Here is a 17,626-nt window from a genome sequence, read left to right on the forward strand (position 1 = left end):
TTTTTTTTTTTTGAGACGGAATTTCGCTCTTGTTACCCAGGCTGGAGTGCAATGGCGCGATCTCGGCTCACCGCAACCTCCGCCTCCTGGGTTCAAGCAATTCTTATGCCTCAGCCTTCCGAGCTGGGACTACAGGCATGCACCACCACGCCCAGCTATTTTTGTATTTTTAGTAGAGACGGGGTTTCACCATGTTGACCAGGATGGTCTCTATCTCTTGACCTCGTGATCCGCCCGCCTCGGCCTTCCAAAGTGCTGGGATTACAGGCGTGAGCCACCGCGCCCGGCCAACCTGAGTTTTTCTAAATGTAAAATGGAAATGATGACTAACTACAGATTTTTTTTAGGAATCTATGAAGAAAGGTATGTAGAAGAGCTTAACACAAAGATAATTCGAGGTTACTTGAATCCAATGAAAAAGCAGCCACTGTTTTTGCCTGCTTAAATCTTCTCTCTTTCTTCTGAAACGCTGAAAATAATAATAAGCTAGAATTCAAACCCACTGTTAATTTTGAGCTGTATATTAGGTTATGATCTTGTTTATTTAAAATAGTTACTTGGTTGCATGCTTTTTTTGCTTAAAAAAAGGAAGTTACTTCGATTTTCAATTGGACTCAATTGGAATTTTTTGAGGTGTAGACATTTCAGAGTCTAATGAGAAACTAGATTCTAGAGAAAAGACTAGACTGTAGTCAAAGAAGGGGATGGATGGGAACTCAGCTTATTCTTTGAATCATTCCAACTGAGCTAAGTAGTTTTTTTCAGTTCTAAGCCTAGCCCTGGAATGCCTCTTTATTTCAAAGTGAAACAATTCAAATGGCCCAGTAAGTAGTATAAAGATGTTAATTAGAACTTTGAGTATTTTATTCCTTTATTGAAAGTATCTGACATAGACTTTACAATGAATGTAAAATAGGTGATACTCTTTAAACATACCAAAAAACAATGTTCAAAGCCATTTTCAGGCCACCTGTAACTTGACAGGTTTGAGTAATAATTTGTTGTGCCAGTTGAAAAAAACTGAGGGCTAAGATTTATCAGTTTATCTTCACTATTTAGTTTGCTTCTTCATTGTTTGTTTACTTATTAATTTTTTGATACAGGGTCTTACTCTGTCACCCACGATTGGGTGCAGTGGCATGATCATGGCCCACTGCAACTTCAACCTCTTGGGCTCAAGTGATGCTCCCACCTCAAACTCTCAAGTAGCTGGGACTATAGGCATGTACCACCATGCCTAGCTAATTTTTGTATTTTTTGTAGAAGCAGAGATTTCACCATGTTGCGCAGGTTGATTTTAAACTACTAGGTTCAAGTGATCTACCAGGGTTGGCCTTCCAAAGTTTTGGGATTACAGGTGTCAGCCACTGTGCCTGGCCAGCTTCTTTTATTTTATAAACATTATCTCAGCCCTTCTTATACAACTTTGAAGAGATGACTTCAGACTTTGAAATTAAGTTGGTCAAATGTTAGGTTAGTGTATATACATTCAGGTTTTTTTTTTTCCCCCCCAGGAATAGAAGGGTGGCAAGGATTTAAAAAAAGATTAAATAACTAACTTGTATCTTTCTTTCTTAACAGGAGCATTGTAAACCAAGGAGGCAGGACTTTTGATTTTTTCATCTGCCTCACTGTATATGGATGCCTGATTTTCTTCCTTAAACCCCTTGGTTTCTTAGACCTACTACTGTGTTCTTCTAAAGCTTTGATGTCATCAAATAGTTGGGTGGCTAATACATGGCCTTTATAGTCATGTGGCCCTAGGATCTACCATAACTTCTGCCAATAATTAGTGATGTTACCTAACCTTGAGACGTTTTCATAACTTGCTTACATTTCTGGAAATAATGCCCACCTTGCAGGAAAGTTGTAAGAATTAAATAATGTATAAAAAGCTTAATGCCTGACATGTAGTACTTCTAATAATAATAGCTTATGAAAGCTAACAGTAATATAGTACTTCCCATCTGCCAGGCAGAATATTAAACACTTTACATCTTTTTTTTTTTTTTTTTTTTTGAGGCAGAGCCTTGCTCTGTTGCCCAGGCTGGGGTACTGTGGCATGAGCTAGCCTCCCAGGTAGCTGGGATTACAGGCATGTGCAACTATGCCTAGCTAATTCTGATATTTTTAGTAGAGGTGGGGTTTCATCATGTTCAGGTTGGTCTTGAACTCCTGGCCTCAGGTGATGCGTCTGCCTCAGCTTCCTAAAGTGATGGAATTACAGGCGTGAGACATGGTGCCTGGCCTGAAGTATGTCTTTTAATGCTCTCAAGAACTCTTTGAAGTATATGCTGTTATTTTTGTTTTTACAAATGAGGAAACAGGCTCTGGAGCTGAGATTTTAGCCGTTTTGCTGTATTGTCTCTCCATACATAGGGTATTTATGGAATACAGTGGATAACAGTGATACATCCCACTTTCAGAGGTGTTAGAATGTTGAAAATGTGTTTTTTAGAAATGATGAAATTGACACTTACACTAGAATGTGTTTGGTGTTGGTTGTCTTACATACCACACTCAACATGAGAAGGATGGTATTTTTTAGATTGGTGACATTAGACAGGATGTTTTGGATTGACAAAGGGATCAGCTAGAAGACTTATAGTAATGCACAGACATGAAATAACGTCTGAAGTAGTGGTGATAGTGAGACAGGGAAATAACTAAAGACTTCATTGCGTTTTATTGTTTGTTTTTGTTTTGAGATAGGGTCTCTGTCACCCAGACTGGAGTGCAGTGGCACCGTCTCAGCTCACTGCAACATTTACCAGCCAGGTTCAGGCGATTCTCTCACCTCAGCCTCCTGAGTAGCTGGGACTACGGGTGTAGGAACAACATGTTTTCATGTAGAGCTTTATCCTCATTTTGTACTCTAGGAAAAATATCTAGGTTAGAATTACTAAGTCAAAAAATGGATACTTATTTATGCTCTCCATATATCACAGTAATTTGCCTTCTAAAAGGCTATATGAATTTTTAAATGTGCTTGTTTCTCTCTGTGCTCAACAGAATGGAATGTTACCTTAAAAGAGAAAAGATATTTGGTAGTTTGATAGCTAGTGATGTTATTTTAAATTGCATGTTTTTAGTTACTAATAAGCAATTTGAATTCTGTGAAATTTTTATTTGTGATCTTTATTCTTTTTTTTTTTTTTTTCATTTTAAAAAATGCTTTTATGATCTCTTCAGGCTTTTAGCCTTTTGTCACCAAATGTGTATAAGATTGAAGATTCATCAGCGTAGAGTTAATGGATGAGTTCTCAGAGGCAAAGGCTTTATAGAGAAAAGAAGATAGGAGTGTAAACCGAGCCCTAAGGGCAACCTGCAAAGAGTGGATAAAAAGCCAATAAACAGAAGATGTTAGTGTTCAGAAGTTAAGAAAAGAGAAGACTGAATACTTTCCCTACTCTTAAAATTAATCTTTCTTTACTTTATTATAAATATACAATCTTTTTTGTCAGGATTTAGTTAAGTAACTCACTGATGTTACTCAACAATTATTTGATTTAAAAAAATCTGAGCTGAAATTTTAGTTAATTTTTCAAAACAAAACCAGTACAGTTGAGGCCCCCTTGTATACCTCTGACTGCTTCTCTCCCTCCCAATTATCCTGAAATTGATATTTATCACTCCCATCTTTTGTACTTGTGTGTGTGTCTCACATCCTGTACCTTGGTCCTTTCATGTTAATTACAGTTATTCCATGTTAACTTACTTATCAATATTTCTTCAGCTGAAATATTTGGACCTAGAGAAAAGTTAAATATACTATTGTGTAATATTACTCTGTTTACTTTCTTCTCTTTTCTATCTGCCTTTGAATTGTTCAGCTCTTTGTCAATCCCATGCTTGGTTTAACCCAGTGTTACGTCATTTGCAGTTAGCAGAATTCAGAAATTGGAGGACTCCAAAACAGTAGTTGAAATACTTGGGGGTAGGGGACAGGGTAGGAGTGGAGGGTAGGAGCAAGAGGGCAAAGAGAAATTAAATGCAGCTGAGAGGATAATCATTCCTTCCAAAGCAACTGAACATTGTCAGTCATCATAAATAGCTTTCTGAGACTACTTTTTATGGCTGGAGTTTCAGAATTAAGTTAGTAAAGGATTGAAAAGGAGGATACCCTGGACTCATTTGTACAGAGTATATGACTTACTTGTATAGAATGAAAACATGTTTATGAAGGTTCACACTAAGTGAAAGCTGGCATCCAACTTGATTCAGACAAAAGTGAAAGTAAGTTAATAGTACATTAATTCTCCAAATGCATGCGAGTAGAGCATGGCAGGAAGGTACATAATTCAGCACATCTGTTTGTGGTCCTGGTTCTCCTGTTGACTTGTGTGTGATGTTAGGCAGGTGAATCTTGCCTTTTATCTCCGTTTGTAAAATACCTCTTCTGAAACAGAGATGTGTAGGGTAGTATGCTGTATCTCTTAAGATCTTTTATAAGTTGATTATGTTGTTTTAAATTATGAATCCTAAAGTATTTCTTCATGAAAAATTTCTTAAGGCTGTGATTTACTAAACTTTCTTAAAATTTTAAATTTTAGGGAAGACATGTAAGGAACTTGCATAAAACAGCTATGCAAAATGGAGCTGGAGGAGCTTTATTTGTGGTAAGCAATTACTTAGATTTCTTTGGAAAAAGACTTGGAAATTTGGGTAAATCCATTGTAGAAATCCAAAATATCATAAATACCATTGTCTTTGGTATGTGATAGTCATTGTAGGAATTTGATTGAATTTACTACATTTCAAAAGATGTGTGGTTCCAGTTGAACCTCTTGAGTTTAAATTCATACCAGGAAAACTCTGGGAATAAGAATTTATTCCCATTGAAATTACTGTGGGAGCCCTAACCTGATTCTCCTCACACTTTGGGTTCTCAGTCATGTTGGCTCACTGAGGGTTGGGAGGTTGTAAGTTGGGGAATCCCAGAATGACAATAGTTTGAAACTCCTGGATTTTAGTATTGTAGTAACTAGATTAGCAGCTGGTTTTTATATTTTTAGTTTCTAGAGTTTATAGATTGAAGTCTATGAACTCCCCAGATCAGTTACACAATTTGAAAAGGGTAAGATACAATATGTCCCTTTTCTGACAAAGTGCACTTTTCAGAGATTAATCTAGTGTAAAGGCAATGGACTTGCATGACGATTTAGAGTTGGTGTAAGATGTAGCTTCCTGCTACATATCAAGCATGAAATTGGCCACATATTTGACATTATTGTGTAGAGTTTCTGTTTTCTCTCTTTTGGTTTATGTCCTTTAAAAAGCAGAACTCTGAGAGGTAACATATCAAGAGATTCATTTCTGTGTTCACCACACGTACATAACATTAATTGATCGTGTTAATCTCAGTGTGACTCATTTGATTTCCTGTTGACATGCCATTTCTTGTCAGTTTTTGAAGAGGGCCTGCCTCTGCTCGTTTAAGAAGAAATAAAGCTTCTTGCTGTGGCTATTATGGAAAACGTGGGAAAGAGATGGTGCTTTTTTTTCTCTGTTTTTTGAGATGGTCCTTTTGTACCCTCCCTAAAGTAATGGGTCTTAACCTTTTTGGATTCCAGTTCCCTTTGATGATATGATACCCTCTCTTTTGGGAAAATACACATCTGTTCACATTTAAAATTTTGTGTCTTCATTTCATAAAGGCTTCCAATAACTGGTAATGTTTTGGTAATTCTATCAGATCTTATTCTCTAATGAAGCTGGGTAACACCTTCTGTTGTTGTTTGGGTTTGTTTGTTTGTTTGTTTGTTTGTTTGTTTTGGTGCTAAAGTTACTTCTCTTATTCTTTAAATGGGCCTTTGTAAAATTTTAAATTTTGCTAACTTTACTTTGGTAATCACGCTCATCAAATGTGTTTAGTTCTTTTTGATGGAAGAATAGAGAGGTATATCATGTTGGAATTAAAGTGGAGAGATTAAACAATAAATAATAGTTTAGTAATGTACAGTGTTATTCACACTTGAGAGAATTTGGATAATTCTGAAAAACTTTTTTTGTTGTATAGCACAGAGATACTCCTGAGAATAACCCTGATACTCCATTTGATTTCACACCAGAAAACTATAAGGTATAGCTAAATTAACATTATAACTAATTTACATAATATGTAGTATTTTGTAGATGTATAAAATGGTGTTTTTTTTTTTTTTAATACAGAGGATAGAGGCAATTGTAAAAAACTATCCAGAAGGCCATAAAGCAGCAGCTGTTCTTCCAGTCCTGGATTTAGCCCAAAGGCAGAATGGGTGGTTGCCCATCTCTGCTATGAACAAGGTACTGGATTCATTTTTGCCTTAGTTACAAAAGATAAGAGATTACAAAAGATAAGAGATTGTGTATGACGATTTCCTTTTATAGAAATTACTCTGATTATCTCGTGTCAGAATCTAGGATTTTGGAGCCCTTTAGCTGTTTGTATGTTTCTTTCGATTGTCTTTGTGTTTTTGTTGGTTACCTTAATGCATAGAGGTAAAGTAGAGATTTCTGTCCTTGCAGGAAATAGGGAAGGCATTATGGTGAAAGAGGGTGTGCGTGGGTATTTTTTTTTTTTTCGTTTTGAAGGATATGGTCATAGGGAAGATAAAAGATTCCAAATGTGGATAACTTAGTGTCAAGATATTCTGAAAATTAATGTAATATTTAAACACTAGAATTACAGAAAAAAAAATCTCGCTACTAGGATTAATCTTTTTAATATTTTACAATTTTGGCTATAGGCTGTAACAAAAATCTGTAATATGTGATAATTATACAATTTGATTGCACTACTTGGGAATCAACCTTTAGAAATGCTATGGATGACCCATTTTATATGAAGTTTCTCTATTCATATGTATTTTAAGATTTATTTTTTCTAATAGTTTTCAGCAGTAATCCAAATTTCAAGTTTATTTGTACCCTATTAATATAACTACATTTGTGTGATGATGTATTATAGCATATAATTTATAAAGTGCTGTAGAAAAGCCATGTACTATTTGATTCTGATGAGTATTATACAACTATTAAGCCATGTTATATAATGGAAAGTATTTTTGACTTAGAACTAAGACACCTGATTTTTCTCTGAACTTCCTCATTGGGGATGAAGGTTTTGAACTACATAGGTCTCTTCCAGTTATTACATTATAATTTCTAAGCAATGGTGCTAGGACCGAACTCATTTCTAAATCAGTGCATTTTCTACTTAACCGACTAATAGAGATTTTGTTGTACCTCATTCATGCCACTTTCTAAACTTTATTTGGTTATAACTGTCAGGCTAGACTATCATCTTTCTTGGAGAACAGGAATGTTCTCAATTTATCTAATAGAATCCTAAAAACAAATTTTAGTTTATTGATATCTTATTTGCTTTGTGTAGTACTCTAACACTGTGTGGATCCTTGGTATTTTTTTCACTATGAAAAATACTGTAAAGCAAGTTTAGTGAGTTAGTATCCTGAGTAAACATAGGTGGTTATGTTATCAATAAATTATTTATTTCTTTGGAAGTTACTTAACATTGTTTTTTAAATTAAAATAGCCAACTTTATAATGATTTAGGTATATGTTTCTAATTATAATTTTATTATTGTGCAAAAGTCATGTTTTTAATAATAGTAAGCCTGTTGAAAATCTTGCTGAGTGGCACATTAGCAGAGCAAAATAAAAATAAATAAGAAACTGAATGTAAAAAGATTTAAAAAATAAGACAGGCATGGCGATGCATACCTGTAGTCCTAGGTATTTGAGAAGCTGATGTGGGAGGATTACTTGAACTCAGGAGTTTAAGACCAGCCTGGTCAAGATGGTGAGATCCTATCTCTTAAAGAATATGTATTTATATATTATCCTATTATATTTAGGGTTGGATTTGTGTGGGATTTATATATTGTCCTATTATATTTAGGATTGGATTTGTGTAGAGTATAGGGAATAGACTCAAATTCTTTGTACTTTACAATTGGTATTTTTATTTTAATGTTACTGCCCCTCCCCCAACCCATGAAACACCTAGACTTACAACAGAAAATATCCAGAAGCTTAATAATTACTTCTTCAGCCATCACTAAAGTGTAGGGAGATGTGCAGAATTCCAGGGAGGAGCCTTTTCAAATTAGAAAGGGCCTCATTCCAGATTTATTAAATTATTCCTTTGATAGGGTTCCAGCATGGGTATTTTGATAGAGAGCGCCCCAGATTCAGGGATACATCCTTGATTTGGAACTACTGAATGAAATAGCACAGTTACTTTATCTGCCACAAGTGAGCCATGATTAGATGTCTTTTGAGAATACATTTCCTTTAGAATTCCTGATATGAAAAAGTTCAACATACTTGTCATCTGAAATGCCGGCTCTTCTTTTGTATCAGCACATGGATATATGTATAATTTTTAAGAATGCCAGATAGTAAGTCTTAGTGATAACTTTCTAGGTCACCTAGAAAGTTGTAGCCAGAATTATAAGTCATGATAGACAAGGACCAGCCCCGGCAAACAGCTAGAAAGCCTTGTTTTCCCTAACAGACTTGCCCTAAGAAAGGCATGCTAAGCTAGTGATCGATCCCCTTAGTCCTGAACACCAGAATGCCAAAACAATTATTTTCTATTAATGTCTTGATGTGAAAGGTTAGGAAGTACTAGCCTATGTGATCCAACTTTCAAAAGAGTATTGTGATTGGAAATAGAAGTAGTGTGTTGGTTTATTCTGGGAGACGAGTGTGTGACTGTGTGAGTATGCAGGTGTATGCATATATGTAGAGATGCAAAAATTTGAGTTTACTCAGGTAACTGCTGTACCATTTGTATGTAGGCTTTTTTGAAAAAATTGGTGAGGGTTTAAACAACCTAATTGCTTCCTTTATTGGGGTTTGGCTGTCAGTTTTTTGTCATTTCGACAGATTACAAAATGTGAGTTGAAATGATCAAAGTAGAAATTCTTAATAGTGAAAGACTTAAAGATTTAGAGAAATAGGAGGTGAGAAGTAGGATAGAAGGAGGAAGTGCTGTAACTCCGTTAACTTTTGGGCTCTGTGTGCTTTAAGTATATGTATGTTGTCTGCAAAAATTGAAGAGTTTATATCTCCCAGTTATCCAAGACCTATGTTTTCTGCCCTTGAAGACCTTTTCTGTTTTTACCAGATTGAAACATTGAAATTATCCTTTGTATAACATAATTAAAGCTCTATTACTAACACTGTAATTATTTTATTTTTAAATGTCCTAATACTTTAGGTTGCAGAAGTTTTACAGGTACCTCCAATGAGAGTATATGAAGTAGCAACTTTTTATACAATGTATAATCGAAAGCCAGTTGGAAAGTATCACATTCAGGTCTGCACTACTACACCCTGCATGCTTCGAAACTCTGACAGCATACTGGAGGCCATTCAGAAAAAGCTTGGTAGGGAATACATTGTATTTGTAACACTGATTTAGAAATAGAATCCTCTCTCTAGAGTTGTACATTTCTAACTAAAATTTCCAACTTCTGTCATCTTATTGGATCTGTACTTCCCCAGTAATATTTTGTGTTAACTGTGTTTTCCCACCTTTATTTCTTCCTATTTGGTTTTCTTCCTAAGTTCTCAGTGTTAAAAGCTGAGTTTTTAATCTTTTCTTTTTTAATCAGTATGTTTGAAAAGCTTCTAGAACTCATAAAATTTTTGTTGTTTAGAAGACTATTTCACTTAGAAAATTGTTTCACTTATGCTATGACAGCATGCGATATATTAAAAAGTGACCATTATTGTCCTTATATTCTTCCAAAGAAGTCATGTAACAAATAAGATATGAGCATAGTAAGAATGCTTTGGGAAGGGAAATGTGAAACAGATGTTATTCTAGTAGCATTTTAAAAGTAAATTAGCATTTTAAAAGTAAATGGGCATTTTTCCAATACAGAACTGCCATTGCTACACTTCCAAACTACATATATGTCAAATGAAGTAGTATTTTGTTATTGAATATAAAGTACTTGCATGTAAAACAGAAAGCTAGGCTGAGCGCGGTGGCTCACACCTGTAATCCTAGTACTCTGAGAGGCCAAATCGGGTGGACCACAAGGTCGGAAGTTCAAGACCAGCCTGGCCAATATGGTGAAACCCTGTCTGTACTAAAAATACAAAAAAATTAAGTCGGGTGTGGTGGTGCATGCCTGTAGTCCCAGCTATTTGGGAGGCTGAGGCAGAAGAATCCCTTGAACCCGAGACGGGGAGGTTGCAGTGAGCTGAGGTCCCGCCACTGCACTCCATCTTGGGCAACAGAGCGAGACTGTGTCTCAAAAAAACAAAAATAAAAAAATGAAACAGCTGAAGCTGGCTTAAACCTCCCACCCCCAACACCATCAAGGTATAAATCCTGATAACAATTGGCTATATTAATTGTAGACTTTGTATCATTTTAATTATTAAATATATGAATACCGTATGTGCGCTTGCTTTTTAGACTTTATTTTGGCTGCATTTCTACAGCACAATATCTGTGTCTGCCTCATTTTTTTTTCGTTTTTGGAGTTGATGTCTCACTTTGTCACCAGGCTGTTATGCAGTCGCTCAGTCATGACTCACTGCAGCTTCCAATTCCTGAGCTCAAGTGATCCCTTACCTCACCCTCCCAAGTAGCTGGGGCTATGGGTGCATGCTGCCAAGCCTAGCTAATTGTTTTGTTTGTTTGTTTTTGTACAGATGGGTCTTGCTATGTTGCCCATGCTGGTTGTAAAATCCTGGCTTCAAGCAGTCCTCTCACATTGGCCTACCAAGTGCTAGGATCACAGGTGTGAGCCACCATGGTTGGCCTGCCTTATTTTGCTGTTATAGACAAGTTACTCTGCAGTTGCTTTGATGTACATACATCTTTCCATACTTCTCCTGTTGTATACTGAGATTGTTTACAAGAAGTAGAAATGAAGGGTCAGACTTTACCATATTTTTCCCAGATGCCTTCCTTAAGTGTATGAGACTACCCATTTCCTTCACATCCTTAATAATCTTTGACATTAAGAGTTTTCTGAGTCTTTGCCAAGTCTGAGAATGTGACCGTGCTTTTAGTAGTTTAATTATTACAATCAAAATGGAAAATAATACAGCCTGATGCATTGCTGTATAACAGTAAATACTGGTGATGAATCCCCTGAAATTTGATTGCTTTTAAAGGAACAAGTTCACTAAAAAATTCCTTGAATGTTAATATTACATAAAGAGTTTTTTTCTTTTCTTTTTTTTTGAGACAGCTTTGCTCTGTCACCTAGGCTGAAGTGCAGTAGCACAATCATGACTCAACTGCAGCCTTGACCTCCTAGGCTCAAGCAGTCCTGTGCCTCAGCTTCTTGAGTACCTGGGACTACAGATGTGTACCACCACATCCAGCTAATTTTTTTTTTTTTTTTTTTTGGTAGCACTGGGATTTCCCTATGTTGCCCAGACAGGTCTCAAACTCCTGGGCTGAAGCCATCCTCCCACCATGGCCTCCCGAACTGCTGAGATTATAGGGATGTGTCACTGTACCTGACTTAAGATTTTTTTCTTTTAAAAAAAACTTAATACTCTTAAACTTTTACTATACCTCTGTAAAAATTGTGTGTGTGTTTTTTTTAAAAACCAAATCACTATTCATATATAACCTGGTCCTTATAGTGTTTATTTATATTTTTAGGAATAAAGGTTGGGGAGACTACACCTGACAAACTTTTCACTCTTATAGAAGTGGAATGTTTAGGGGCCTGTGTGAATGCACCAATGGTTCAAATAAATGACAACTACTATGTGAGTATTTCACGTAATAAAAATTAAAGTTGTATGATGTCATATTTAAAATATTTTAAATATTTAATTTTGTGTCCTTGGATGTTGGTGTCTGATGTATTCATTTAGAAGAAATGGTTACCATGAATATCTAGGTTTTCAAAAATTCTTTAAACGTTTTTGCATTTAACTTCAAATGACAAATTTTAAAACTTAAATTATGAAAAATTTAATAATTTGCATATAAATACAGAAAATAATCCTCTTGTAGCAACTACCAAGACTTAACTGAGAGTAATATTTTGCCACATTTTACTTTAGATACTATCATCATCATGATCGTTATTTGTAGAAATAAGCTGCAGACACGGGTGAAACACTCTATCCCAAATCTTTTTCTCTTCCTTTTATCCCCAGAGATAACCATTATTATAAATTGTGTCTATTTATGTGTGCAGCTATACTAATATGTTACATGGCTTTTAAAAAATTTTTTATAGAGATGGTATCATACCTCTAAGTACTACAGCTGGATCTAAGAAGTTTTGCAGTCTTTTTTTTATCACATTTCTGTCTCAGTTTTTTTAAGTTTTGAACTTTTATTTCTTTGATCTGTAGGTTTTTAAAAATGTTCTTACTGTCCATATATATGTATAGTTTTCCAGTTATTTCTTTAAAAATCACTTGCTACCCTAATTATATCACCATTTTCATTCAGGATACCTTGTTAGCTCATATTTCTTAGAAACTTGTTTATGGAAATTTTGGAGGGGCTATACTTGAGGTAGATTTTCTTTAAGAAGGGATTTGCTTTGTTTCTCTCTTGTTCCTGGCAGTACTGCTGGCCCCCAAAACACCCTCTCCTTATACCCTAGGCCTCTGTTCCTCCAGTGTGAAAGGTTCCAGACTAACAGTTTTCTTTGAGGGACAGTTTATCCTTACATTGAGGGTAAAGCTTTTTGGGACCTTTGTGTGGCTTATATGATCTCTTGTTAGCCTCTCTGGGGCTTGCTGGGTCCCTTGCCCCTTGCCCCTTGCCCCTCGCCCCTCTAAGCTTTGAAATCCTTAAGCCAAGTTTGCTTGGTGTTCCACTTGTTTCCTTTGGTTTTCATTGAGAATTTGGCCTCTGGGTACTTATTTCTTGATTTAAATAGGAATTAGACAGTCAAGGCTTTTTGTGAAGCATTGTAAGTCTAAATATAGTAGCCTGTGGATGGATTTGTCTAAGAAAGATATTCTTTCAGTTAGCAGTAGTGAGATCTTTAGGGATAGATATTAGGCATCTACTTAACAAGTTACTACAGCTACTTTGTACCTTACTGTCTTACTGTTTCTTCCAAGAATATGGCATTTATTTAGTATGTACCTTGGCACTGTTCTGCTTTACATATTTTCTCATTAATCCTCAAAAACATGCTGAATTAGATTTACAAATAAACAAACTTGGGGAGGCTGAGTAACTTGTCCAAGATAACTAGCTAGTAAGTAATGGAGCCAGAACGCAAATGCAAATACGTTTCAACTCAAAGTAATAATCTGTGTTGCCTCTTCAGCTATAGCTCTTGTTGCATATTATTTTTAGTAGTATATACTATATATAGGAGTTACTCAATTGTTGATGCCTTGGTAACTATTCTGTGAACTGAGACAGACAATAAAATAATTGGCATTAGGGATTTACAGATTGCAGCAGTAGAAAGTAATTTTGGGCCAGGCATGGTGGCTCATGCCTGTAATCCCAGCCCTTTGGGAGGCTGAGGCAGGAGGATTGCATAAGCTCAGAATTTGGAGACCAGCCTGGGCAACACAGTAAGACCATGTCTCTATAAGTATGTATATAAATATATAGACATAAAAGAAAGTAATTTCATATGACTATTGTAATTTTTTTTCTAGGAGGATTTGACACCTAAGGATATTGAAGAAATTATTGATGAGCTCAAGGCTGGCAAAATCCCAAAACCTGGGCCAAGGTATGCTCTATTTTTATATAGTAAGTTTTAGTGGCTCACCTAATCTTCCATGTAAACTTAATTTTAAAAATTGTATACTCTAAATTCATAGGAATTGGTAGGAGCTTTGGATAGTATTATCTATATGAATCTCATCTAGAGCAAGAATATTTTTTTCCTAAAACCCTATCTGATAATCATCTGATACCTATCTGAATATTTATAGAGAAGGAAATTTTACTACAAATAGAGATTCCATTATTTAAAAGTTCATACTGAGAGACTGACCCAAAAACTATCTCCCTCTAATTTCTACCTAAAAATCCCAATTCTGCCCTTTTAATCAACACAATTTTAGTACCTCTTCCAAATGACAGCTCTTCAGTTACTTGATATAGCTATCTTGTCTTCCCCTTATCTTTTTCTCAGATTGAATATCCACAATCATTTCATTGTTTTTCTCATATGACATAGCTTTGGTCTCCCTCCTCTGTGGGTTTTCTAATTGGCTAGTGACTTTAATGTGATGCTTAAACTAACCATGGAATTTTTTTTGAGATACATACTGAGCAGCACAGAGCATTGTGGGACTGCCTCTTTTGCTCCAGACATTATACTTCTAATAATTCAGCCTAATTACATCAACTCTCACTTCAGAGACATTATGCAATTAACATCTTTTTCTGTTCACTGTTTATCCAGGTTGCTCCCATCCCATACTTATGTTATATTAATTACTTTTCTTTCAGTTTTGAACTTGGTCTTTTAAACAAACCCTTATTCCATATGTATGTGTCCAATCACTCAAAATTCTCTCTTAATACTAGCAAATGTTTGCATGGTTTTAGTCATAATCCCTCAAATTTTTTTTGTTTATACGTAATTTTTCTTCCCTGAGCACATTTGGAGGTTTTAATGTCCATACGGTATTCTAATGTTTTAAAACAGCGTGATGTGTTCTTATTCCTGTTTTAAAATATTTTTCTTAAGCTTTGTTATAAATAATTCCCTGAAGTAGAATTACTAAAAGGGTATGAGTGGCTGTATAGTTTGCTCTCTAGAAGTACTAATAATACCCTACTTAACGGGAAAATGAGGTCAATTCAGAATAACTTAAGTTTAGTAAATGCTGGCTGGCCCCTGTTGACCATTACTTTATTTTCTAAGAATCATATACTGTCTTCAACACCCTCAGCCTATAGAATTGAATTTGTTTAAAGAGTTTTGGCATTTTCTTCCTAATTCCTCACTTTCTTGGGCATACCCTCTCTTTTAGGAGGTAAATCATTTCCCTGTTGAAAAATCATTCCCCTTAATGGAGGCAACTGCAGTGAAACTTTTAGTCATCTAACATTACAGTATCTTAGCTAGTGTTCTTATCCCTTACTTACTCTTGCTTTAAATAGACAACTATCCCCCTAAAAAGTACAAATTTCATAGTATTTTCCACAAGCTTCAGCTGCTTTTTAGGAGTTGAGTATTTTAAAATAAATTCACGCTATTCTTATGTTTGTATTTCAGCCCATCAGTTCTTTCACCTTTTGGGTACTTTAAAAAAATATCTCAGTCTGGGCACGGTGGCTCATGCCTGTAATTCCAGCACTTTGGGAGGCCGAGGCAGGCGGATCACCTGAGGTCGGCAGTAAATACAAAACTAACCACATGTGGTGGCGCATGCCTGTAATCCCGACTACTTAGGACGCTGAGGCAGGAAAACTGCTTGAATCCAGGAGGCAGAGATTACGGTGAGCCGAGATTGCACTCCAGTCTGGGCAATAAGAGTGAAACTCCATCTCAAAAAAATACCTCAAGTTCAGATTTCCTTGTGAAATCTACTTGGGTTCTTTGGATGGTCCCTCTCTTCTGATGTTTTAAATTCTGTAGTCATAACTTTGGTGTTGGGTTTTTTGTTTTTTGTTTTTTTTTGAGATGGAGTCTTGATCTGTTGCCCAGACTAGAGTGCAGTGGTGAGACCTCAGCTCACTGCAACTTCTGCCTCCCAGGTTCAAGCGGTTCTCCTGCCTCAGCTTCTTGATCAGCTAGGACTACAGGCACACGCTTCCACGCCCAGCTTATTTTTATATTTTTAATAGAGAGGGGTTTCAACATGTTGGCCAGGCTGGTCTCGAACTCCTGACCTCAAGTGATCCCCCTACCCTGGCTTCCCAAAGTGCTGGGATTACAGGCTTGAGCCATCACGCCCGGCCACTCTGGTGTATAGAATCTTTTGCTTTGCTTCTTGTGAACTGTGGGATCTGTGGTTCACAACATTAATCCAGTATTACTCTCCTGCCACACAAATAGATAGTTGGTTTGTCTGCTTTGTTATATCACATTATATTACATATTTAACATTCATTTTTTTCACAAATGTTTTTTGAGTGCCTGCTGTGTGCCAGGCATTATTTTAGGTTGTGCATACAATTACAAATAACGTTCTCATATATCTTCTAGTGATGGAGACAGATGAGAAGTGTATTATCTGAGTTATAAAAAGGCTACACAATAAAATAAAGCAGGGTTAGGGGCTAGATTAGAAGTAAATTTAGTAAGGAGAGGCCTCTTGGAGGTGGTAACATTTGAGCCATGACCTGAATGCAGAGCCAGAGGGAACCATGTAAAAAGTTGAAGGAACAATGTTACAGGGAGGGGAAAGAGGATGTGTAAAGGTCCTGGAACAAAAGTAAGGAAACAGTATGGCTGCAGTGAGGTGATCAAAAAAGAAAACAGTGGAAGGGGTCAGAGGAGATAAAGGCCCAGATAAGTAATCTGGGCTGAATGTTAAATATAATAAAAACTGTTGTTGCAATGTTTTCAGTAGGGAATGATATGAGCAATCTTAAAAAATACTGTCATAGTTGCTATGTGGAGATTAGAATTTAGTGGATGTGTGAGACTGAGGATTTATGAGTGATTTCCAGCTTTTTGGGTTGAGTGTCTCTGAGGTTCCTCTACCTAAAATTGAGATTTATGGTAGGGCAAGTTTGGGGAAGAAAAGTCAATTTTGTTTTAGACATAGTAAGGTTGAGATGCCTGTTAGACATTCATGGTATGATGCTCACAGGTAGATATGAACCTGGAATATAGGGATTAGGTTAGGGCTGGAAATGCAAATTGGGGAGTTATTAAAGGAAGTATTTAAAATTACAAATCTGGACTACATTATTGGGGTGAAATTAAAATCGGCACTTTGTAATATGAGGTACTATAACATTGTATTTATTTATTTATTTCCTTGTAGATTCATTAGGAATAACATTGTATTTTAACATTAAGCAGGAACTAAGCACTCAATTAAGCATGTTCAACATCTGATAATAATAGGGATGTTCCTTATCAGTAATTGTGAATAGTTTTTCACTGAGATTTTCTTGACAATATTCTGGATTTGAGCCAAGACTTCACCATTATTAGTGTCTGAATTTATTTTAATTTTTATTTTTTTTGATATGAACTTTCGCTCTTGTTACCCAGGCTGGAGTGCAATGGCGCGAAACCTCCACCTCCTGGGTTCAGGCAATTCTCCTGTCTCAGCCTCCTGAGTAGCTGGGATTACAGGCACGCACCACCATGCCCAGCTAATTTTTTGTATTTTTAGTAGAGACGGGGTTTCACCATGTTGACCAGGATGGTCTCGATCTCTTGACCTCGTGATCCACCCGCCTTGGCCTCCCAGAGTGCTGGGATTACAGGCTTGAGCCACCGTGCCCGGCTATTTTTATTTTTTACTTCCTATCTCTTATTTAAAAAGAAGACAGAAGTCTACATAGGTTTTAATAATTGCAAGCATCTGCCAATGCTGTAGTATATAAAGCTTGTGTTTGGACATGGCAATACTGGAATGTCTTGTCAGCATTTAGTATCTTGGATATATAGGATAATGACAGAGACTGGTATAGCAATAACTGTAATACAGTTATAGTTACTCTTTAACC

The 17,626-nt window shown here is 36.1% G+C and overlaps 1 protein-coding gene across 1 annotated transcript in view; it reads left to right on the plus strand.

Annotated features, from left to right (window-relative positions):
* The window catches only part of NDUFV2 (NADH:ubiquinone oxidoreductase core subunit V2), a 29,951-nt gene that overhangs the window by 8,192 nt on the left and 4,133 nt on the right, over positions 1-17,626 (plus strand). The window contains exons 2-7 of the mRNA XM_003924840.4: positions 4,554-4,619; positions 6,020-6,082; positions 6,172-6,288; positions 9,233-9,401; positions 11,651-11,760; positions 13,636-13,712. Coding sequence (XP_003924889.1) covers positions 4,554-4,619; positions 6,020-6,082; positions 6,172-6,288; positions 9,233-9,401; positions 11,651-11,760; positions 13,636-13,712 — 602 coding nt within the window. The remainder of the gene's footprint in view (positions 1-4,553; positions 4,620-6,019; positions 6,083-6,171; positions 6,289-9,232; positions 9,402-11,650; positions 11,761-13,635; positions 13,713-17,626) is intronic.

The sequence above is a fragment of the Saimiri boliviensis genome, chromosome 13, assembly GCF_048565385.1.
Source record: "Saimiri boliviensis isolate mSaiBol1 chromosome 13, mSaiBol1.pri, whole genome shotgun sequence".
In the NCBI taxonomy this organism is placed as follows: Eukaryota; Metazoa; Chordata; class Mammalia; order Primates; family Cebidae; genus Saimiri; species Saimiri boliviensis.